At 43.7% G+C, this 23358-nt stretch overlaps 2 protein-coding genes across 5 annotated transcripts in view; both read left to right on the top strand.

Annotated features, from left to right (window-relative positions):
- Nucleotides 1-10915, top strand: part of zeb2a (zinc finger E-box binding homeobox 2a) — a 64046-nt gene extending 53131 nt beyond the window's left edge. For 2 of the 3 annotated variants that reach the window (XM_066686530.1, XM_066686531.1), the window contains exons 7-10: nucleotides 1490-1598; nucleotides 1737-3703; nucleotides 4076-4256; nucleotides 7967-10915. In XM_066686530.1, the coding sequence (XP_066542627.1) occupies nucleotides 1490-1598; nucleotides 1737-3703; nucleotides 4076-4256; nucleotides 7967-8571 (2862 nt within the window). In that variant the 3' untranslated portion in view covers nucleotides 8572-10915. The remainder of the gene's footprint in view (nucleotides 1-1489; nucleotides 1599-1736; nucleotides 3704-4075; nucleotides 4257-7966) is intronic. The other variant, XM_066686532.1, reaches the window with a different exon arrangement.
- Nucleotides 10916-13292: 2377 nt separating this feature from the next.
- The window catches only part of gtdc1 (glycosyltransferase-like domain containing 1), a 67530-nt gene continuing 57464 nt past the window's right edge, over nucleotides 13293-23358 (top strand). Inside the window, exon 1 of one of the 2 annotated variants that reach the window (XM_066641180.1) lies at nucleotides 13293-13389. The gene's annotated coding sequence lies outside the window, so the exon portion shown is untranslated. The other variant, XM_066641181.1, reaches the window with a different exon arrangement.

Here is a 23358-nt window from a genome sequence, read left to right as displayed (position 1 = left end):
TAATTTTTCACCCTCGCCATTTTCAAATGACTACATTTTTAGGTTATATTTTGTTCAGTGTTTGAATATTGAAACACAATATGTTACACATAAAAGGCTTTAATATTTACTTGTACAATTAATAAACGTGTGACTGAAGTATGGAGCCAGCTTCTGGCTGGTCTGCGTTCTCATACTGAGCACTCTTCTCTGGAGCCTCCTTAAAATGCAGATCTTTTGCACCGAAGCCACAGCTGTGCACGGTCGTCCTCCCCTGTGTGTCCGCCCACGGCGAGGCATGTGTGGGATGTTCTAGCACATTGAGTTCTATAGACTTTTTCTGCATCAGCTGCTGCTGGAGTGGAATCAAAACTCCAAACATGCGGCCAGCGCTGACATTGGTTTCACTCGTCCTCGTGGATCTCAGGGTGGCGAGACTGGCAGCGAGACTCAGTGGCAGTTTTGGCAGGTTATACGGGCTGATTTAGGTGGAAGGTGTGTTTTTTTAACGTCGTAAATGAGTGTGTAATTGGATTAAAGCAGGATATCTTAGGTGGCAAACTTTGAAGCTACATTGCAAAAGCGTCTGAATGGTCTGCCCACCTTGGCTTCTTATCTGTCTTAATCTCTCTCTCTCTCTCTCTCTCTCTTTCTCTCTCTCTCTCTCTCTCTCAAACACACACACACACACATACAAACACACCTCTCCAGACTGACTTAAACATGTCCAGATGGCTTTTTCCTGTGGTGATTTCATGTATCCTAATCCCTAAATGACTTTAAATGTTTGTTTATTTGCTCTCCAGGTAATTTTTTTAAACGCTTTGGCTGCTATTTCTCCAGTTCACCTTGCTAGTTTGCATGGATACACAATTCCCAGAGCTACTTAAGAGTCCGGTTATCACATTACGCTCTCCCACTAACGATGAACCTTTGGAGGAGTGAATTCCGTGCAAGTAAAGTCTGTGTACACTGCAGTGGTCAGATGTGCAATCCTAGACTCCCACGTTTTTTTTTTTTTACTCAGACCTTTGTGTCTGTGAGTGGGGTGTGAGAGTCAGCATGGTTGTTTTGTTGTGCATCTGGGGCCCAGATTTGAATTGCAAATGCAAGAAACGCACCTACGTTTAACTTTGAGTTAGCTGCACTGAGACACATCCCACACTCAGCTCTTTAAATCTAGTTGCTGAACCTTTGAAGATGAGAGTGTATTCTTAACTGGTCACACGTTAAAGACATGAAAGGTAAAAAAGCACCATTAATTAACCACACAAAACCAATTCCTTCAAGGATTATGGGCCGCTTGTCTATTAATTGCGCGAGAGACTCTGACGCACACCTTAATTGACACACCTTAATGATATTATGCAAATCTGCAATGGTTCTTAGGTTTTGATCATCTATATTTAGTTTCCTTTTAAACCCTGTGGGCTTTCTGTGGGGCTATGCTAGAAAAAGCCTGCGGTCCTCTTCATATAAAATATTCTCTCTGTCCCTGTCTTCCCTATAGCCGCAGTTGATGAACGAAGGGGCTGGCAACCGCAAGTTCAAGTGCACAGAGTGTGGAAAAGCCTTCAAATACAAGCACCATCTAAAGGAGCACCTCCGTATCCACAGTGGTGAGTAGCTAGTCCTGTCAATATTTGTAAATTTGTGAGGTGTTGACATTGTGACGTATGTCACAAAGATCATATGCAGATCCTCCTCATTGGATGGCACAAGTGTTTAATTGCTTTTTTTTTTAATTGCTTCTTTAGGTGAGAAGCCGTATGAATGCTCCAACTGTAAGAAGCGCTTCTCCCACTCCGGCTCTTACAGTTCCCACATTAGCAGTAAGAAGTGCATCGGCCTCATCTCCATAAATGGACGGGTACGCCACGGTGTCAGTGCCAAAGCTGGATCCTCTCCAAATTCCGCCGCTTCATCTCCAGGCTCCCCTGCACTGGCTCAGCTCCGGCACAAACTGGAGAACGGCAGGTCCATGAGCCTGCAGGATCCAACAGCCCACCCTGAAATAAAAGCTGAGCCCATGGATTTCAACGAGTACCGACTCCTGATGGCATCACAGCCGGAATTCCGGACCGGGGCTTTTCTGAATGGTGCTGGACGTGGAGGGAGCCCCCTAGGGATGCTTAATCCATCTCAGAATGCCCTTCCACACCTTGCTATGGGACTAGAGTCACACGCATTGGGCTATACAAGCTTAGGCAACAACCTGAATGAGGTTCAACGGGTCTTGCAGATTGTGGACAACACTGTGTGCCGTCAGAAGCTGGACAGCAACCCAGAAGAGATCTCCAGATTGAGGGCGTACATGAAGGAGCTGGGCTCCCAAATGGAAGAGCAGAAGCTGGCCCTGGCCTCCCAACCTGGGTTTCCTGGGGGTGGACACGGCAGTCCTACCAAAAGCATCATCGACTACACACTAGAGAAGGTCAATGAGGCCAAAGCCTGTTTGAAAAGCTTGACCGAAGACTCTAAGAGGCAGATTGACATTAAGAAGGAGAGACCCTGTCATATTATGGATCTTGAATCTGAGGAGAAGAAGCAAGAGAGGGATGCCCAGTATGTGCCATTCTCTTGCCAATACTGCAAGGAGACCTTCCCTGGCCCAATTCCCTTGCACCAGCATGAGCGATACCTTTGCAAAATGAACGAAGAGATCAAGGCAGTTCTGAAACCTAATGAATCCTTACCAGGTAGTCGCAGAGGCATGTTTGGCACAGAGCAACATGCTGTCTTGGTATCTTCATCTCTGCCAGACAGGAATGCCACTAGCCCAGTCAACCCCTTCAAAGATCACATGTCGGTACTGAAAGCTTACTTTGCCATGAACACTGAGCCCAATGCAGAGGAACTGAGGAAGATCTCCATCGCGGTTGGTCTCTCTCAAGAGTTTGTGAAGGAGTGGTTTGCACAGTGGAAGGCTCAGTCTCTCCATGCCATTCCTAGGAAACGATCCCCACCTCCTGAAAGGAGCAGCGGGGATAACAACCATGGCTTGGCGAGAGATTCAGCACTTGCAAGGTCACCTGCTTCCCTGGGCCAGTATAGTGACTCCATGGCTGAGCTCCAAGGTGCCACCAACGGTGACTCAGGTCACCGGGTCTCCAAACACCATCCGTTTACAGGCATCCGACAGACTAATGAAAAGCTTGACTCAGTGGACCACTTGCGAGGCGAAACCCCCTCACCCTTGAACTTGTCATCTACGTCTTCAAAACACTCTCACAGCAGCTCTTACACCCCTAACAGCCTCGCATCGGAGGATGCCCATGGCGAACCACTGGACTTGTCTTTGCCAAAACAATTCTCCAAGGCGGACAGGAGGCCTAAACCAAACGGTTTCAACATAGACCGTAATGGTGACCTCGCAACACGGGAACAGGGAACGGAACCTCTGGACTTAGCCCACATCAAGAAGGAGTTCAACGGGTCCAACAACATGAGCAATGAAAGCCAGCTGGACAAAAGCTCTAGTCCCATCTTTGGTATCAACCCATTCAGTGGGGGTCCTATGTACACCTCACTACCACCTCATGGGGCATTTCCACCACCTACCTTCATGTCCCCTGCACAAGCCAGCATCCCCGGACTGAGGCCTTATGCAGGACTTGATCCAATGGGCTTTCTTCCACACATGGCTTACACTTATGCGGCAGGAGCAGCCACTTTTGCCGAGATGCAGCAGCGACGAAAATACCAACGGAAACCAGGCTTCCAGGTAAATGAGATCTGCCCCTGTCTGTTAAGAAAAACCTATGAAATTTTGATTTTGCAATGCAACTAATTCAACAAATTTAAGATCTGTTTGTAACGTAAAAACCTAAAGCCATTAGTAGATCTTAAGATCTTTTGCAGGGTTACCTGTGCTCTAACACTAAGCTCCTGACCATTTGAAAAAAGACTTGGAAAAGCCCATATGTTGCCTCTTTTTTAGAGACATGTACAGACGATAAACGTCTTACACAGGTTGGGGAGATAAGCTCTGTCCAGACTTGGGATCAAACATGCAACAGAGGGTGTCTCCCCCTGAGGTAGCAGGTGTGGATTACTGCCCTCAAAGTACTGCGCCTAAAATCCGTCTCTTTTGCAGGGGGAGTTACTGGACAGCACAGGGGACTATCTGTCAGGGCTGGAGGACCTGACAGACAGTGAATCGCTGCTTGCCCGGAAGAAGATTAAGAAGACCGAAAGTGGTATGTACGCGTGTGACTTGTGCGACAAAACATTCCAGAAGACCAGTTCCCTCCTAAGACACAAATATGAGCACACAGGTATATCACATTTAGACAATTCTTTTTTTAATCCTCACCCCCAAAGTTATCCCTTTTGCCACATGTATTTTTTTTGTCCCCTTTCTTTCATTCTTTGCTTTTTGATTATTTACCCCCACTTTTTCCCTCATTTTCCATTTAGTTATCCATTTAAAAGCCATGACAAACAGTAAAAAATGTTTTCTTCCTTTTGACAGGCTTAAGTTTATAAGGCAAAGAATCCAGGGCTTGATTTAGGATAGGAGTGGTAAATCCAGTTTAAACCACTGAATGTTCTGTGGTAAGTTGCAGACATTCAAGGGATATCTTTCTAGTCCTTTACACTGTACAGTAACGTGCAATAGTAAAAGACCCTACTTCTTTTAATTTAATGTTCCTTACAAATGGCCAGTAAGTCGTATGGTGCTTTTCCACTGCATGGTACCTACACTACTCAACACTGCTTGCTTTTTGGTACCTGGTACCTGTTTTGTTTTGTTTTTTTTCAATTAAGTCTCCCCTCGAAACTTAGCTGGGGTTGTCATCTCCAGGAACAGTCGGCTTTGAAAACCATAGCAACGGTGGTGGTGACATTTTCTAATCATGTATTAATGTTGTAGCCATGCATTAGTTCAGCCAGATCAATAGAGTTTTTTCTTACCTTGTTGCACCATCCAGCTCTCACTGGAATTTTTTTTTGTTGGCCACCATTTGAAGAAGCATTTGGACCTCTTTGACAGACCATGATGTAATTTCATCAGTTACCATTATGATCTCTGCTGTACCTGTTACAGACAACGATTTAGAGATTGCATGGTGTACAGGGGAAACTCTTTCAGGCCAGTCTGCGATTTGCGGTTTACACGTCACGGTTTAGTCCTTAATCTGCTCCCTTTGACCCACGAGTGAGCAGGTACCATGAAGTGGAAAAGCACCAATAGAAGCTTCTTTGTTACTCTTCTGCTACTTTTATTAGATTTGCCCATTGTCTTCTTTCCTGTCTATTTCCTTTTCTCAGTATGGGTGTTTTGACAAGTACACAACTTTCATAGATGGTTAACAGTGACTGTTTTGTCCACCAGGTCTTGCATGGCCCAATTTCTCTTTATATATTATTATTATTAATATTATTATTATTATTTAAACTCATCTTTTCATGACCTTATGCAGTTGGGTTCACTGATTATAACCCTGTACACACAGAGGGCACTGGATAAATTAATAACTTACTGTTGTTTTGTTTTTGGACTGGAAAGGAAGGGAATGACAGGTGGTCTCAGATATTTGCACAGTACAATCAATGTCAGTTGTAATGCTAGCTAACACATACACTCATATTTATGTGGGGAAAACGGTATTCCCATCGAACAACAGTGAAGAAATGTGAACTGTGAATCCTATTTACTAGCATGCTAGCATGCCACAGCAAGCCAGGTGCATGAGTCTACTGTGTGTGCGTGTGTGTGTGTGTGTGTGGGGCATTTCATTGCCGCGCCATGACCTCCCCTCCTGGGGGACTCCTCTCTTTCACAGGCCTTGCATCATACCTCATTCGCATTCCTCCCCAGGAACGCAGGGTGAGGAATCTGCTGTCTCGTTTATTTTTGAACTTGATGAGGGAAGGTGGGGACAGTGGGGTGATCAGGGTGGTGTTGTGTGGTGGGGAGGGGGTCATCTCAAACACGGCAGCTATGTAAGGTGTCGCAGGCATTCCTGCGCAATCTGTGGCCAAGAATACACTGCAGCCGTTCCTGCGTTCAAAGATGATCGCAAGTGTGTCTGCGGGTGTGTGTGTGTGTGTGTGTGTGTCTGTTTGTAGAAAACGGGTCACAGCTGAAATTATTAAATGCCAAGTGTCGTCTTCATCGATTAGACTCTGCCGTGCAAAAAACGTACTCAAATGTCACTAGGACAGAACCATTCATGTCACGGGGGTGGAGCTTTCTACATTTCGTCTTAAATCCGGGGCCTAAACACTAGATGCTGGAAAATGTCTATGAGGATCTACACATGTTGGATGATTAGTTCTGGATCACAAACAGGAATCAAGCTCAAGAGAACACAGCTCCACTGTTCCACAGCTCAGTCAAGTGGTCTTAATATCCCTTAAGGTATACCTTCAGGAAACTAGACCATTTAAGGGGATATTGAAGATGTTCAGGCAGTGTACTGTATAAGATTAGCCCCCAGTGGAGCGTAGGTGAGTGGTTTTCTTTCTCCCCAGAAGCCCTTATTGCTGCATCACGAGGCGACGGTCTGATCTCAGCATTTTTAATCTGGAGACATGATGTCATAAAAAGCTCTGTCAAAGATGCTGACCGCCTCGGTTTCACCTTGTCCGGCATGCCGCGATAATCACCTGATCTCCCTGACAGCGTCCAGCACGGTCATAGACCGCCTCAGAATAGCTCCCCCCCTCCTTCGCCTCCTCGTCCTCTTTATGGTAGAATATCAGAAATAAACCCTGGATTTTAAAAGCCACCTGTTCTCAGTGAAGCCACTTCTCTTTTTTCATTTGTTTGCCATGCACCTGTTTATTCATTTGACAAAGGAGGGTCTTTCTGAGGGAAATAGAGGGTCCTTGTGTGTTATTTATTTATTTTTTGGCAATAATTTAACTCTTAAAATAAATCATGTATCTCTTTATGGGACCAGAAAGAAGCATTTTTAACATCTCTTGATGTCATTTTAAATGTCAGACATTTTGTGACGAATGGACCAATGGGGTACAGCCTGTGCACTGATTATATAATATTTATCAATTCAATTAAATCAATACACATTGGCAAGATTACAGTCCATGTCATTGTGGACCTTTGGGGCCATGGCCTAAAGCTAATTGAGGGTTGAGGGTACAGTCCCCTCTATGGGCAGCACTGTCTCCTCCCTCAACATCCATGGCTGAGATGACCTTGAGCAAGGCACCTAGCCTCCAACTGCTCTCAAGGCTCCAGGTGTGTGTGTTCTCACTACACCGAGTGCACTAGTGTGTGTGTGTGTGTGACTGCCCCAGATGGGCTAAATGGAGGCACCATTTTGTTGTACTGCTGTGCAAAGACTTATTGGTCCATTTTTCATAAACTGTTGACACTTTTAATTAAAATGAGAGTGATTCTAAGGATATACAACCCTATCATAAGAGCTGAGGTAAACCTACGTAAACACTTCCCTCCATTTTTATGTGATTTCACATTAGATGGTGTTACAATTACTGACACATTTTTTTTTAGAATAGAATGAGCCTTCCTCAATGTCTTTGTTGACCTGTGCTAGGTGTCATGTTATGAAGGCTGACCCTTCTAATTAAAGTAACACTAGGTAGTATTTTTAACCTTAAAATTACAGCTTAAAAACATTGTGATGCTCCACTGATATGTGATAGGGGGAAGGGAGCCTCTGTCATTGCTATTCTGGCTTAGCACTGCAGAAACTGCTCTATGTAACTTTTACGTAATAAAATCCTTATTGCTTGTGTAAGACAATTTCTGTTTCATAATTTGCAAAAAAATGATTTTCACCAATGTGGCAAGAACAATGTATATTTATTATATATATATAATATGTAGTTCCACCACTGAAAAGTTTATGCTTCATAGAGCGGGTCCCCTAAGGTGTTGGCAGCCATATTTAAAAGGTGTCAATAACATATCAGTGACTGATTCATCATTTAGATGTAAAGAGTTAGCCGCCCTGCTAACCCCGTCTCCTTGTGTCTCCTTGTGTGTGCGCAGGGAAGCGGCCTCACCAGTGCCAGATCTGCAAGAAGGCTTTCAAGCACAAGCATCATTTGATTGAACACAGCCGCCTGCACTCGGGGGAGAAGCCGTATCAGTGTGACAAGTGTGGGAAGCGCTTCTCTCACTCGGGCTCCTACTCGCAGCACATGAACCACCGTTATTCCTACTGCAAGAGGGAGGCGGAGGAGCGTGAGGCGGCCAAACAGGAGACCCACGAGGCCCCGCTGGAGCCCACCGAGCTGCTGATGCGCCGGGCTTACCTGAAGGGCCTGGGGCCCTTGGGCTTCTCAGACCCCGAGGACCAGAGCGAGGACATTTCTCGAGCGAAAGCAGGAGCTGTGATCCTGAGAGATGGGACAGAAGGGGGCGCGAGGGAGGCGGAGAAAACGTACCAGGAAGTGACAGACAGGCCAGGGGCGGGGTTTGGGGAAGAAGAGGAAATGGAGGATGCGGGGTTGGAGGAAGAGGAGCGGGAGGAAAGGTTTGAGGGCAGGATGGAGAAGGAGGAGAAGGGGAAGGAGATGGACGAAAGGAAGGTGGCGGATGGAGAAATGGACGGAGAGATGGGGGACGAGGGCGAGCACGAGGACGCCCATTAACTACTGCGGATTAAGCTTCCAGCATTCTTTTTTTGTGTTTGTTTTTGTTAGTTTTTTCTACAATTTGTCTCCCGCTTGTATTGTTTCCCCTTTGCGTAACACTTCTCGAGAATGTCATGTCCGTGAGGAACTATGAGCGCTGTCGTAAGCCATTTTAATTTATTCGTAAGGTATTTAGTATAATATTTATACAAATACAGACTTCATATGCCTCGATTGTGAATGTAATGCATTACAACGGGTGTTCATAAGACTTGGTACCATCAGGGCCAAAGAAAGTTAGCCCCAACTTGCACAGAGAGTCGTGGTTTCTCTTTTAGTGGTCGACCGATATATCAGTCAGTCGATACTATCGGTCGATATTAGTGATCTGAACCTGCAGTCTCTTAATAACGGTGCAAACCTTTAGAATCAATTTATCAGCAGCTCAAAGGGAGGCTCCTATGTGTGGAGTGGTTGAACACCATAATGAATAACACCCTGCCCCCTCAATTTTGAGAGAGGTCGGTATGTGTACAGTTAAAATAACATGTTATGACCACTACTTCCTAATACTTCACAAGGCTATGAAGCGTCATGTATTATAGCCATGTTTATAAAGAGTCAGGATGAATGTGTTCCCAGTTCTTACAGACATGCCATTCTTTGTAAAGCGTTATATTCTCTCTTCCCTTTTCCCACTGAGGGACTTTGAGCCAGATTCACTTTTGTGACCACACTGCCGGGTCTTGGTTGTCCTCAGAGACGGACATGGACTGTCTGGAAAGAAAACAAACAACAATAAAAAAACAAAAGAAGGAGACAGGTGCTGAGATGGATGGGACATTCTGATCATGATATGCAAAAAAAAAATTAAAAAATAATAAAAAAAAAAAAAATAAAAACAAAGAAAAAAGAAATGAAGTGGTAATGACAAAAAATAATGGACTACAAAGTGTACAGAGAGTGTGGTGTTCATTTCCGTAAAAGCCCTGTGTATCTCTCGTGGTCTCAGCACAAACCTGGAACTTGCACTCGGATGAAAAACTACATTAAAAACGATAATTATGAGGAAAAAGAAGACTTTTTAAGAAGAACAAAAACATAAGCATCGCCTATATGTACTTACACTGCGCTCGGTGCCGCAGGAGCATCGTCAGTGTTATTATTATTATTATTATTATTATTAATATTATTATTATTGTTTTTTTAAAAGGTGTCTTATCACTTACTGTGATATTCTTTATTGTCCTTGACCAGCCACTTGTTTATTTGGGATCTTGGTATTGGCTTTTTATTTTTACCAAGCGTCTTTTATCTGAACGAGTCTCTGTATGGTTTTTAAACAAAACTAAGTCTTAAAGAATTGTGTGTGGGGGGCGGGGGGCAGGGGCAGGGGCAGTTGCAGGGGGAGGGAGTAACTAAACGAAATGAAGGCTCCATTCTGCGAGCACAACCCCCCCCTCCCCCACCCCTCCCCATGTATGTGTTGTTTTTCTTTTTTTCATTAGAGAAAAGCCTTATATGCAAAACCCTTTCCACCTGTGTTTTTTCTGCAAGTGCCATCCTTGTACAGCGTCCGGCGCAGAGTCGACTCATCTTCTCTTTGCACCTGCTTTAGTATGAAATAATAATAATAATTAAAAAAAGAGAGAATAATCCACCGTGATGTTTGAATTACCTTCGTCAGTATTAGTAGAGCTAGATTTCCATAGTTTACATATTTGTTTGTGCAATTTTCTGTATCTTTGGTTCCTCCTTTCCTTTCGTTTTTATGGTTTTGTTTTGTTTTGTTCAAACACCATTCGTCAGTATTACATTTGTTTCCTTTTTTTTCAATATGAAAAAAATTCAATTATTTTTATTTGAAAACTACCATTTTATTTATGTGACTCATTTTATATTTCCTAATTATATTTATTTCATACTGTAGTGTACAGTATTATAGTTCCTCGATATAGATATATTTTAGTAAAAAAAAAAGTACAAAAAACATGGATCCTGAAAAGTGAATATTGGAGCAAATTTTACATAAAGACAGAGAGGGTTTATTGTATTTGGAACAACGACTGTGGCTTGTTCTATTTACTCGATGTAACTGATGAAGGAGATTCTTCAAATTTGGGAACTTTTGATACGACGTTGTGAAAACACTGTATTTTTGACTGAGAAGAGAAAAAAATTCCACTTTATTCATCTTGTTTTTTTTTTTTTTTTCTTTAGCTAAATGCAGATGAAGGCTGACTGTGGTTCATGGGATTCTTGAAATGTCTGTTGAAGTATAATTTAATTTTTTTTATTTGTATTTTCTTTTGGAAATGACCTTGCTCGAATAAATGTAGCCCAATTTAATTTTGAACTCCTTCGTCACGTGTCACTGAGTCTGAGATTCCTTCCTCACAGCAAAGGGAAGTCATGAGTAGGGCTCAAATAGGAATAGTTAAGGTTTCCATAAGGCACACACACTGTTTCTACAATCCACGGCTTTCTTTTTTTTGTTCTAAAAACATATGAAAACATGCACACAAACATGTTTCGGAAAAGCCAGGGATTGTTTATTCTTTTTGTCTTTGTAAATAAAAACACACTTACACTTTGGTTTCTACAGAATGCATCAGGGCATTTTTGTCCTAGAAGTATATAAAAGTTCTCTCTTTCACACAGACACACACGCGCACGCACACGCGCCTCATGCCTAATGCTATCCGCTATCATTCCCTTTCTTCTTCAGTATCATTCCCGCCGCTATCATTTAATTAATTAGAAGAACCTTTACCTTTTGATGTGAATTATACGTAGCATATAATCCACCTTATCAAAGTCTTTCTCTGTGTGATATCCTTCCATTAGTCTCTTTGAAGTTGAATGATGTCGGCTTGAGCTAAATTAGCAGCGGCTGCGGGCTGCCAAACTGCTGCGCCGTGAACTCAGAGGAGCTCCATTAACCATGACCTCGCTAATTTTCTCAACTCACACATTCAGCTCTGACTTTAATTTCCAAGGAACTGTTCAAGGCACTTTTCCTCCCTCCGGGGGACGTGCAGCACGTTTCATCACAGAACTTAACAAGTTTGAGTTTACAAGGACGGCTGTAGACACAGTGGCTTTAGCACTAGGGTTAGAAGACATACATGGTAACTACACACTGGTCTACACATGTTATACACAATGTTAATAGGCCATACACAGTTCTGTTTCTTCTACTGTAGTGACATTGGTGAGATTGTCCCCAAAGCAGTACATTTGTTTCTGCTGTACTCTGTTAACGCAGACATGTTTGGGCGTATCCCATCTGTACTGGCTGCATTTAAGAAACCATCTGCTATTATGGGAGGATTCATCAGTACATTCATTCATTCATTATCTGTAACCGCTTCATGCATTATCTGTAGCTGTGGCAGTCTACCCGGAATCACTGGGTGCAAATCAGGAACTCACCCTGGAGGGGGCACCAGTCCTTCACAGGGCGACACACACTCACACATTCACTCACACCTTGACACTTTGAGTCACCAATCCATGTGTGTTTTTGGACCGTGGGAGGAAACCGGAGCCCCCGGAGGAAACCCACATGCAAACTCCTCACAGAGCGGGACTTGAACCCACAACCTACTGCGCCACCCTGCCGCCCTATTCATCAGTACAGACATAACTTATTATTCATATTGTGTTGGAAATATTTATGACCCTAAATAAGGAGTTCCATGATGAAAAAGATCTCAGATGAGTCTTCTTCATGTTATGAAACATCCACTAAACTGACACCTAGTGGCCTGGATGCATAAGAGATGCTGCACTTGGGGGACCCACTCTATGGAGCAAGAACTGGTTCACACTGTAAATATAAAGCCTAAATGTCAGATGAATTGTAAATGAATGCAACATGATTAATGCTTTATTAACATCATTAGCATTTTTTGTGATAGTAAAATTATTATAATCTTAAAAAAAATACTTATTTCCGGAGGATACATATATATGTTTCCTCCGGGTGACTGTCTGTGAGGAGTGTGGTGTGTTCTTCCTGTGTCTGCGTGGGTTTCCTCCGGGTGCTCTGGTTTCCTGCCATGGTTCAAAAACACACGTTGGTAGGTGGATTGGCGACTCAAATGTGTCCATAGGTGTGAGTGAATGTGCGAGTGTGTGTCGCCCTGTGCAGGACTGGCACCTCCTCCAGGGCGTGTTCCTGCCTTGCGCCCAATGATTCCAGGTAGGCTCCTGAATCATTGGGCGACACAGCGACCCTGAACTGGATAAGCGGTTACAGACAATGAATGAATGAATGAAATCTGTAACAGATAATATATAGATTAAAGTTGTTCTACAGAATATCCTAACATACTTACAAATACGGCGGCACAGGTAGTTGTCACGTCCAGGTTCCTGGGGTTGTTGGTTCAAACAGGGTGTGTTCCCAGGTTACACCCAGTGATTTTGGGTATGATCCTGACCCACCGAGACCCTGAACTGGATAATGAATGAATAACAAAATTCAAATGCCTACAATCAGAGACTAACTTATGAACTTCAATTTAGACCAGTGAGAAAATGGCTGTGTTACTAGCTACAGATGTTTTAACGTTTGGATATGGAAATGGTTACTTTTAAAACTCAAAATCAGAAAGAAAATAATATAATAACTTTATTCTAACTGAACATTCGGTAAACAAAGGATTTTGTGTGAAACCAGGACCAGAGGCTAAAAAACGAGGGTGTGCCACAGCGATGGAGCCACGCTGAGTGAGCTCGCCACGCTGAGAGAGCCTCCCGTTTTTGTCGCCGTACACTTCTTGCGCGGCGGGCCGTTTCAGGCAAGAGGCGAAAGACAACCGGGCAGTGGTAGGTTAGAACCCATTTCTTCTCTATTTTTCTGACTTTCTCGCCTGTCACTCTGCAGTTCGGGGTCTACGGTGGCAGACGTTCTGCTTGAGGTCAGTTATGAAAACAGTAGCGCGGTTCGGCCACTTATATTTCACAAAACGTCCCTCAAAAGACAGCGGTGTGGTTAGCCTGCTGTGCTAACGGTTGCGGGCTGACGTCACGAGTCGCGTCGTAAACGCGCCTAATGTAAGAGCAGTACCTCACTGTAGTGTGAGTTTATTAGCGTTACTGATGGCCTTTGGTCTCTGTTATTAATTTTACACTCGAAATAAAGCATTCAGATGCGGATGAGTGGAGTTTGTGGCTCTTTCAAATCACGAATTTTGACTAAAATGAAGAGAGTTACAAATTCACAGCTTTTATCATGTTTTCTGTCAGTCTGTGTCTGTTATTATAAGAACACACAGCTAAATCTAACTTAAAACCTACAACCATCAGCTAAATTATTAAACCCACCTCTTTTTCCTACACTCACTGTACATTTCATCAGCTCTACTAACCACACATGTAAACTTGGCAGTTGTACAAGTACAGACTGTAGATCATTGGTGGTTCTGAATACATTGTCAGCTTGTTTTGGCTTTTCTGTAATGCTCAGGATCCCCACAGAGCAGGGGATTAGGTGGTGGTTAGGTTAGGTGGTTCTCACTGAAGAAGGACAGGAAGATGACTTACACAAACTGCAGTGACAGATAAGCAACTGTCTCTGACTTTACTTCTACAAGGTGAACCAACGAGGCAGGAGTGGACAGGACACAGTGGTTAAAACTCCAGGAGCAAGCGGTGTGTCTGATCCACTTGCACCAGTTCTGAGAATGATCCACCACCCAAATCATACTCTGTGGTGGTTGTGGGGCTTCTAGCAGAGTATTCAGTGCAACAGATGGACTACATCCTGTAATTATAGAACTACCCTGCTTCCAGAGTTACATAGTGCAGTTTCTGCAGTGCTGAGACTCTATTATTCCTATTTCAGGTCAATGGAGCATCAGATTTTTTTAAAAATATCACTCGTATAAGAAGATACATGAGTGTATATAACATTTTGACCACACTGTAAGTATGTTTAGAGTAAAGGAGGAAAACTAAGCTCTCCAGTAAATACTTTCAAAACAACTTGGACTCTTTCTAGTCTCCGTTCTGCCCTTTATCAACCCACGGATCTTGTTTATGAAATTCCTCTGACTAATCTAGATGCTCTTTTGCATTCTTCACACGTTGACTTTTGTGATGAGGTCGCAGGTATGGTTTCCTTCTGATGACTTTCAAAGCAGGTCAGGGTTGTGCTCAGAAGAATGGTTCTTCACCAGTGTGGGGTCACCTGTCTGTCGTACGGGGGGTTTTTCTTTACGTGCCTGGCCACTATACTGTCACTTCAGTCTGTGAAAACTCGTGGTCTTCCACATTGTACCCTGGTTTCCACATTTCCACATTGATTTATCTTTGTGTAGGCATTAGCTTGCTCCATTTTCTTAGAGGAGCTTTGGTTATTGTAGGTTCTGAGGCTTTATGTCTAGGATGGTGTGAAAAGTTTGCAAGTTGCCACTGTTAGTTTTTAGTCATCAGGTGTAAAGTTACTCCCACTCACGCATTTACAGACGAGGGGGTTTATTAGAGCCATGCTTTGCTTAATTTCATAAACACTATATATCACTGACCCAGTGGTGCTCAGAGCTTTGTGTACAGCTGTAATTTGGCATGCTTTATGGAAACTGCCCCAGGATTTTCTTCTTTGCAATATGCAGCTTCAAAGAGGGCATGAACTTATGCTGTGCTTGCAATGAGTCAGCCAGCAGAAGCTGAAACGTAGCTGAAGCCGAACTTGACTTTTGTGTCTCAACAGATCTGAAAGTCACATTACACTGCCTTCACACTTGACCTTGACTGTGATTTATTGATTTTTAAATAGGTGCTGCAGTAGTACTTTAATATCGGACAGTGTTTGTGAGACATATACTGAAGGACTATACTGAAGTATTTTTTTCAGTTAGTCGTAGGGGTGGGTGATATGACCCCAAAATAATGTCATGATATTAGGGTATTTTGGCGATATGAAAAAAACAAAACACTGAAAAATACTTTTATTAATTTCAAGAACACACTATTGAACAAAATCATTCATTCATTATCTGTAACCCTTATCCAATTCAGGGTCGCGGTGGGTCCAGACCCTACCTGGAATCATTGGGAGCAAGGCGGGAATACACCCTGGAGGGGGCGCCAGTCCTTCACAGGGCAACACAGACACACCCATTCACTTACACCTATTTATACACCTACGGACACCTTTGAATCGCCAATCCACCCACCAACATGTGTTTTTGGACTTTGGGAGGAAACCGGAGCACCCGGAGGAAACCCACGCAGCACAGGGAGAACACACCAACTCCTCACAGACAGTCACCCGGAGCGGGAATCGAACCCACAACCTCCAGGTCCCTGGAGCTGTGACTGCGACACTACCTGCTGCACCACCGTGCCGCCCTTGAACAAAATCAATGTTATACTAATATTAATTGTACTAAATTAAATATATTTAATATATATCAATAATATTGTATTACATTTTAATATTTATTAACTTTTATTTTACTACAAATGTAACAAACATTAAAAAAAAAAGATCTCTAAACATTTGCTTATTTTGTTACCTGTAACTTACCAAGGTTCTGATTTGGTATAAAACCATAATTTAACATAGAAATACACCACCCAACGAAGGTGCAGGAAACTGTGTGCCAATAAACAGCAAACGTAAACAATTTTACAAAAAGTAACCTTAAAACGTCAGTAAATAACAAAAAAAACAAACAAACACAGAATAGTTGCTGTGCGGAGTCACTAGGTAAACAATCAGAACATCACCATTATCACGATATTGATTTGATTTTATATCGTTTTAAAAATGATTGCGAGCGATATGATACGGCACAGCCCTGGTTAGTAGTTAGTTTTCTTCTAATGTGATTGGATGAGAGATATTTTAGGAGTGTCAGTTTTGCGTGATAATGGCTTTCTGATCGAAGTCTTAGTGGGGTCCACAGGCTTTTACACCAATGAGGACCTGATTTGGTTTCCATTTGTAAACCAGGTTTTGAACTTTTTGGTGCATTTCCACAAACATTAACAGGTCCTGGGACCTGAGAGGTGTGTTCCCAGCTGGAACCAAAGAATATTATGTTCTTCAGCATGAACCCTGACGATGCCCATTGGTGTATAATGATAAAGAAGCTTACAAACAGATAAAGACACAAAGATAAAGATGTCTGGCACAGTGGACCCACTTATACACTTTTTGATTTATAAACAAAATAAAATCACAAGGAAATAAAAACAAGAACATTCTCCGCCTGTGTTTTCCTTGGCTTTAGTTTTGGCTGCATTCTTTACCTTTTTTAAAAGAAAAAACTGAAGTATTTTACCATGTGGAATATTTACAAACAGATGATATGATCATTAATGATGACTCACTTCTTAACTAAAATTGTAATAGGATTCATTTACTCATTATATCCTGGAAAATCTCAAACCTCATTACTTTAATTTTAAGTTACATTCTAATATGACAATGATAAACAATAGTGCTTTCTATCATTTATTTAGTTTATTTATTTATAGCAGTAGTAGCACCATTAAACGTGTATAAATTACTTTCACTGAATAAAAATTTAAAGTTGCAAAACCTTCAAGAGCTCTTTTTAAACACATGGATCTGCCTAAAAATAACTTAATAAATGAATGTAAAGAAGCCCCCAGAATCCGCTGCTGAAGGATTAGATGTTTGCTCACTCACCTCTGTAACAGTGATTATATATACTTTTGGTTTCACACACACACACACACACACACATTCTCCTCCTTTGCCGTTGTATATTAACTGATTATCAGCAGTGCAGAGGCATAAATGTATGCAGAAATTACACAGAAAACAACATAGGAAATGTAAATAATGTTATTAAAATTTTATTTTATGGAAAAATATTCATTCATTCATTCATTCATTCATTATCTGTAACCCTTATCCAATTCAGGGCCGAGGTGGGTCCAGAGCCTACCTGGGATCATTGGGTGCAAGGCGGGAATACACCCTGGAGGGGGCACCAGTCCTTCACAGGGCAACACACACTCACACACTCTCACATTCATTCACACCTACAGACACTTTTGAGTCACCAATCCACCTGCAACGTGTGTTTTTGGACTGTGGGAGGAAAGCGGAGCACCCGGAGGAAACCCACGCAGACACTGGGAGAACACACCAAACTCCTCACAGACAGTCACCCGGAGCGGGAATCGAACCCACAACCTCCAGGTCCCAGGAACTGTGTGACTGCGACACTACCTGCTGTCTTTATTAAGTGACGGTAATGTGATTACAAAATATTTAATAGTAATCTGTAGCATTACTTAGTTACAGGAAAAAGTAATCACATTACTGTAACACATTACTTTGTACAACATCACCCCCGTATATATATATATATATAATGCAATTACAGACCACAGTCCATTTGTTGCTCTTCATAGTTTATCATTTTAAAAGCCCCCTTTTACCTGATTTTTCAGGGGTCAGGGCCCCCACAAAATCATTCTCATGGGTCACTCTCAGAGCTGCAGTGACACTGAGGAGGTGGTGGTGTCTTAGTGTGTGTTGCTGGTGCTAGAGGATCAGACACAGCGGTGCTGCTGGAGTTTTAACCTGCAACACAAGGGTTCAGAGGAATACTACCACAGATGAATCAGTTCAGATTTCAGTCAGAAGTCTGATTCAGTTTGTATGTGTGCGCATGTTTGAAACACCCCAAAGCTCACGCACCATGTGGTCACCCACATCTTCAGCTATGACGTGTCCCATTCGATTTCCAGATGTGTTCAATGAAAAAAAAAATAACACACTAAAGCCCGGGGACGACAAGATTATTTCATGTAGACACTTAGTATTGGTTTCTCATTACCAGCGTGCTTCATTACTTTATAATACCTTTGCTACGACACGCTTTAGAAACAGGTTCGACTTCTCGGTGTAAATGACATTGCTGCTATTCTGCTCCCTCTGTCTGTCAGCCGAGCGAGCGGTGATTAGCACGTAAGCGTTAGCATGTAATTACAGCTCCGCTCCCTTTCACTGACTCCTTTTAATGATTAGCGTTTGCACAAAGCCTCTGAAGTAGTGAATGAGGACACGACTCCTTATATTAAAAGACGAGGAGGGGTGGGGGGTGGCGGAGAAGTCTCTATCAGACGCTTCACTCGGTTTGAAAACTTAATCCGTGCAAAATGTGAGCTTCTCCGCGCTTTTCTAATATGAGATCAAAGGGAGTTGTGAATAGCGCTCCGTGCCCTTCCTTCAGTGTCTCTAACCTGAATGTCGGTGTCGGTCGAAGGCCTGTGAAGGAGAGGGTTTCAGGAACCAATTACTCGACGTTTTGCAGGGCTTAAAGTCCTGTTTTAGCTGATTGGGGTGCCACTCAAAGAGCCAGAAGCCGCCTCTTGGTTGAGGAAGCGCTGGGAGATGTGATGTTGCTGCAGCATTTATTAAAAGTGCTCCACGGAGCCTGGCGTGACGGGGGTAGAAAAGTTGTCCTGACCTAATTACTTCATGTTTTTCGAGCTGATGAAACAAGTCACACGTACATATAAACTGAAAGTTCAAGTGAACGGAAGAGTGGGGGCTCTAGAGCTTTGAGGTCACCACCGTTTAATCAGCCCTTGGTGGGTTTAGTGGCTGTGTTTACACGCGTAGGGCCGAGATAACTTCCCAAATTCCATTTCAGATTTGTTTCCCATTTCATTTACGGATACCACCCAGATTTGGAAATCAAAGGAACACTAGTTTACACTAGGAATAATAGTTTAACCTTAAAATTACAGCTTTAAAATCAGTATCTTTAATATTTATAATCACAATGCTTCACTGAGAGCCTGCAGTTGCTACTCAGGGCTTAGCACTGCAGAAACGGCACAGGAAACCACCCCACCTACTCCTTTCTTCATTTCAAGACAGTGCTGTAAAAGGGAACTACAGTCTGCAACTGTAGGTGGAGTCCAGGAGCAAAAATACCAAATCTTAGTTAAGTGCTTTAAGGGAAAATATGGATGCTTTCAGGGGAAAAAAAACTCAGAGGATTGGATACCCATTTATTTCCATTCCATAAGTCCCTACTCCCTATGTAGTGCACTTCACACATTTAAAATGAATACAACTGCACCAGTACATTGTGCACTACACAGGGTGCAGGAGGATATTTGAGATTCAGCTGTAGTGTAGTGGTGTAATTGTAGAGCGACATTCACAATGGTGTAGGCAGTTGGGCTATTAGCCTCTGTAGCATGTCATTCACATTTACAGCACTCTCCTGAAATGAAGGGTGTATGGGGACCTGTGCTTTGCTTACGATGTAGACTTGGATACAGAGGAATAAGTTGGTCTTTTATTTTAATTTTTTTTTTAAATGTTCAAATTCGGGCGGCACGGTGGCGTAGAAGTTAGTGTCGCAGTCACACAGCTCCAGGGGCCTGGAGGTTGTGGGTTCGAGCCCTGCTCGCGGTGACTGTCTGTGAGGAGTTGGTGTGTTCTCCCCGTGTCCGTGTGGGTTTCCTCCGGGTGCTCCGGTTTCCTCCCACGGTCCAAAAGCACACGTTGGTAGGTGGATTGGTGACTTGAAAGTGTCCGTAGCTGTGAGAATCTGTGAGTGAATGTATGAGTTTGTGTTGCCCAGCGAAAGACTGGCGCCCCCTCCAGGTTGGGTTCCCACTGATTCACCCAGTGATTCGGGGTAGGCTCCAGACCCACTGCGACACTGAATTGGATAAGGGTTACAGAGAATGAATGAATGAATGAATAAAATTTGATTGTTTTATTTCTCAGTTTGATTCTCCAAACAGCAGAAATCATTGGGCCCTACATGTGTGTGTGTGTGTGTGTGTGTGTGTGTGTATGCAGGAATTCACTTATGCTAACCATGTGGTTCCACTGAAGTTTTTGTCATCTTATATTAACAGGTCCTAAATGCTCAATTTCAGACAAAATTTGAAGTAGGCCATGGCAGAGAAAGGAAAGCACAGAGATTACAGCTCGTCTCATCTCTCAGTTTCACACCATCACAGAGAAGTCGCCCGGCCTCGCTGCACTCAGTTCTGATTTGGAAAAAAGTGAGACAAAGTGCTTCATAATCAAAACAGTAGTTCAGACTGCGACCGAGAGGGCTGTCAGTGAGTTTGTGACTGAAACGGTCAGACTGCGATGCAGACGCACAGTGATTTTCGTGCGCATTGCAGCATTTGCACTGCCTGCCACTGTCAGTTTTTATTTTATTCCTTTACACATTTCAGGTTTGTTTATTTACATTTCATAATTAAATATTCAGGGCGGCACGGTGGTGCAGCAGGTTAGTGTCGCAGTCACACAGATCCAGGGACCTGGAGGTTGTGGGTTCGATTCCCGCTCCGGGTGACTGTCTGTGAGGAGTGTGGTGTGTTCTCCCTGTGTCTGCGTGGGTTTCCTCCGGGTGACTGTCTGTGAGGAGTTGGTGTGTTCTCCCTGTGTCCGCGTGGGTTTCCGGGTGCTCCGGTGTCCTCCCACAGTCCAAAAACACATGTTGGTAGTGTGTGAGTGAATGTGTGAGTGTGTGTCACCCTGTGAAGGACTGGCGCCCCCTTCAGGGTGTATTCCCGCCTTGTGCCCAAAGACTACAGGTAGGCTCTGGACCCACTGCGACCCTGAACTGGATGAAGGTTACAGACAATGAATGAATCAAATATTCATTCCTTCCTTTGTATTCTGTAGCTGCTTCATCCTGGTCAGGGAAGCAGTGGCTTTGGAGCCTTCCCGGAATCATTGGGCGAAAAGCAGCAATACGCCCTGGACACAGGGTACCACTCACGCGCACACATCTGGGGACAGTTTCACACACTCACCCAGTCACTCACACACACTGATGGACAGGCACCTTGTCCAGGGTGTGTTGTGGCCAGTGATTCTTGGCAGCGGTTACAGAAGATGAATAAAAGAGAGAAAGGGAAATGAAGAGAATGAATGAATGAAAAAAAGAATTGACTCAGTATAGAGCAGTAATGAATGAGCTGATCTTTAACCGTTAATGAATTAAGATGTATATTAATGTAGGCTCTGTGTTTGTGCGAGTTCTTTGCCCAGATTCTTCAAGTTCTGAGCCTTGGCTTTGGTCCGCCGCTCTCTCCACTGTGGGGGAGTATTTAATCGCATGTATCATTCAAGCTGAATTAACCCTCCAGAAAGACCACATCACTTTAGGCCTCCTCATGCCTTGTCAGACTCCATTGTGGATGATGGGACGCAGAGAGGCGCACACACACACACACACACACTCGGCAAGACCATCCGCGGATGGCTAGAGGCTGTTAAAATGAGGTGTCGAGTGTTGGCTGGCACGCTCCACTGCACCATGTTTTTTCGATGCCTGTCGCTGGGCAGTGCCATGCTATCTGCCCCCCCCCCTACTCCCTCATGTGGCCGTTTACATGGCACCGTTAGTCGCCTCGCTCTCGCTGATAGGTTTAATCGTGGGGATTGGTGCTGGCACTTGATGTGATGCTCCTGTGCGCGCGCCCTGTGGTTGTGTCAGCCACGTCGCTCGCTTGAGTATTTCTCTTCTCCGAGGCGGCGTCTTTCCAAAGCTGCCTCTTCCCCTCGTCTTCTCGGAGCCGGAGAAAATCCTGCATTTCATCTGGAATAATGCAGATTAGATAGCTGCTTGTCTCCTCGGGGAAGGAGGGGGCTTCTTTGTGAAGTTATGGAGAAGGGGGATCTCTACCGTAGAGAAAGAGCATCAGGCCTTCGTATAAGCAGCCTACGCCTTTCTTGTGGTAGTACTGCATCTGTGGGATTTCTAGAAAACTGCCATGGCCAAAATGGCAAGACACCATCCGTTGGTTGCAGGTGACGTCACAACTCAAGAGTGTGGAGAGACATTTGGGAATTGGTCTTAGATTAGTTTTTAGTATATAATTTCTCACAGACTAGGCTCTGGCCAATAGCACCGCGGTTATGGAAGAACTGTTCAGACCTGCAGCTGCAGAGGAAGTTGATAAACAATTCCTGTTGTTGATTGGTTTAGTAGAATGTGACTGAAAATGAGAAAGGCAGGTAGGTGTTCTCAGTACCAGCCTCACTGTGGGTGAGATAAAGTCAGAGATAAAGAGTCATGCCAAGAGTCATTGTTTATTCTAGTTTTAATATTTCAGACTAAGGTCCTGAGCCTCTGACCACAGCCCCATAACTGGACAGAGCTGGAGCATTTTCCTGTTTTTAGGAAACAGGAATTTCCTGTTTTAGAGAGGACAATACATTCATTCATTCATTCATTCATTATCTGTAACCCTTATCCAGTTCAGGGTCGCAGTGGGTCCAGAGCCTACCTGGAATCACTGGACGCAAGGCGGGAACACACCCTGGAGGGGGCGCCAGTCCTTCACAGGGCAACACACACCCACACACATTCACTCACACACTCACACCTACAGACACTATTGAGTCGCCAATCCACCTACCAACATGTGTTTTGACTGTGGGAGGAAACCGGAGCACCCGGAGGACAATACAACGTGCTGCAAATGACCCATGCTCCACTGTAATGGACCTTTATTTGAGGCTCTGAGCTCTTTCTGGAGCTTCTTGAGCAGCGTGCATGTACGCCGTCACGGTTTACACTGAAGAAACCTACTCTTATTTGGTTCTAGCTCTGTCTGAAGGCCTGCAGTTTTGGAAACAAAATGTAAACTAAACAATTGTCCCCAGTATTTCAATTTTAATACAAATTAGACTAACTGACGGAACATTCCAAGGCTGGGGGGGTTGTGGAGGTGAGGCGCAGGTCCAAAAAGGTCAAAAAATGCAGGCATATGTTGACAGCTCTTTCTGGCCAATCAGCACTGGAAGGTTTACACGTC

This window comes from Hoplias malabaricus, chromosome 12, assembly GCF_029633855.1.
Source record: "Hoplias malabaricus isolate fHopMal1 chromosome 12, fHopMal1.hap1, whole genome shotgun sequence".
Classification (NCBI taxonomy): domain Eukaryota; kingdom Metazoa; phylum Chordata; class Actinopteri; order Characiformes; family Erythrinidae; genus Hoplias; species Hoplias malabaricus.
The sequence above is the reverse complement of the archived record's forward strand: the minus strand, read 5'-3'. Positions and strand labels throughout refer to the sequence as shown.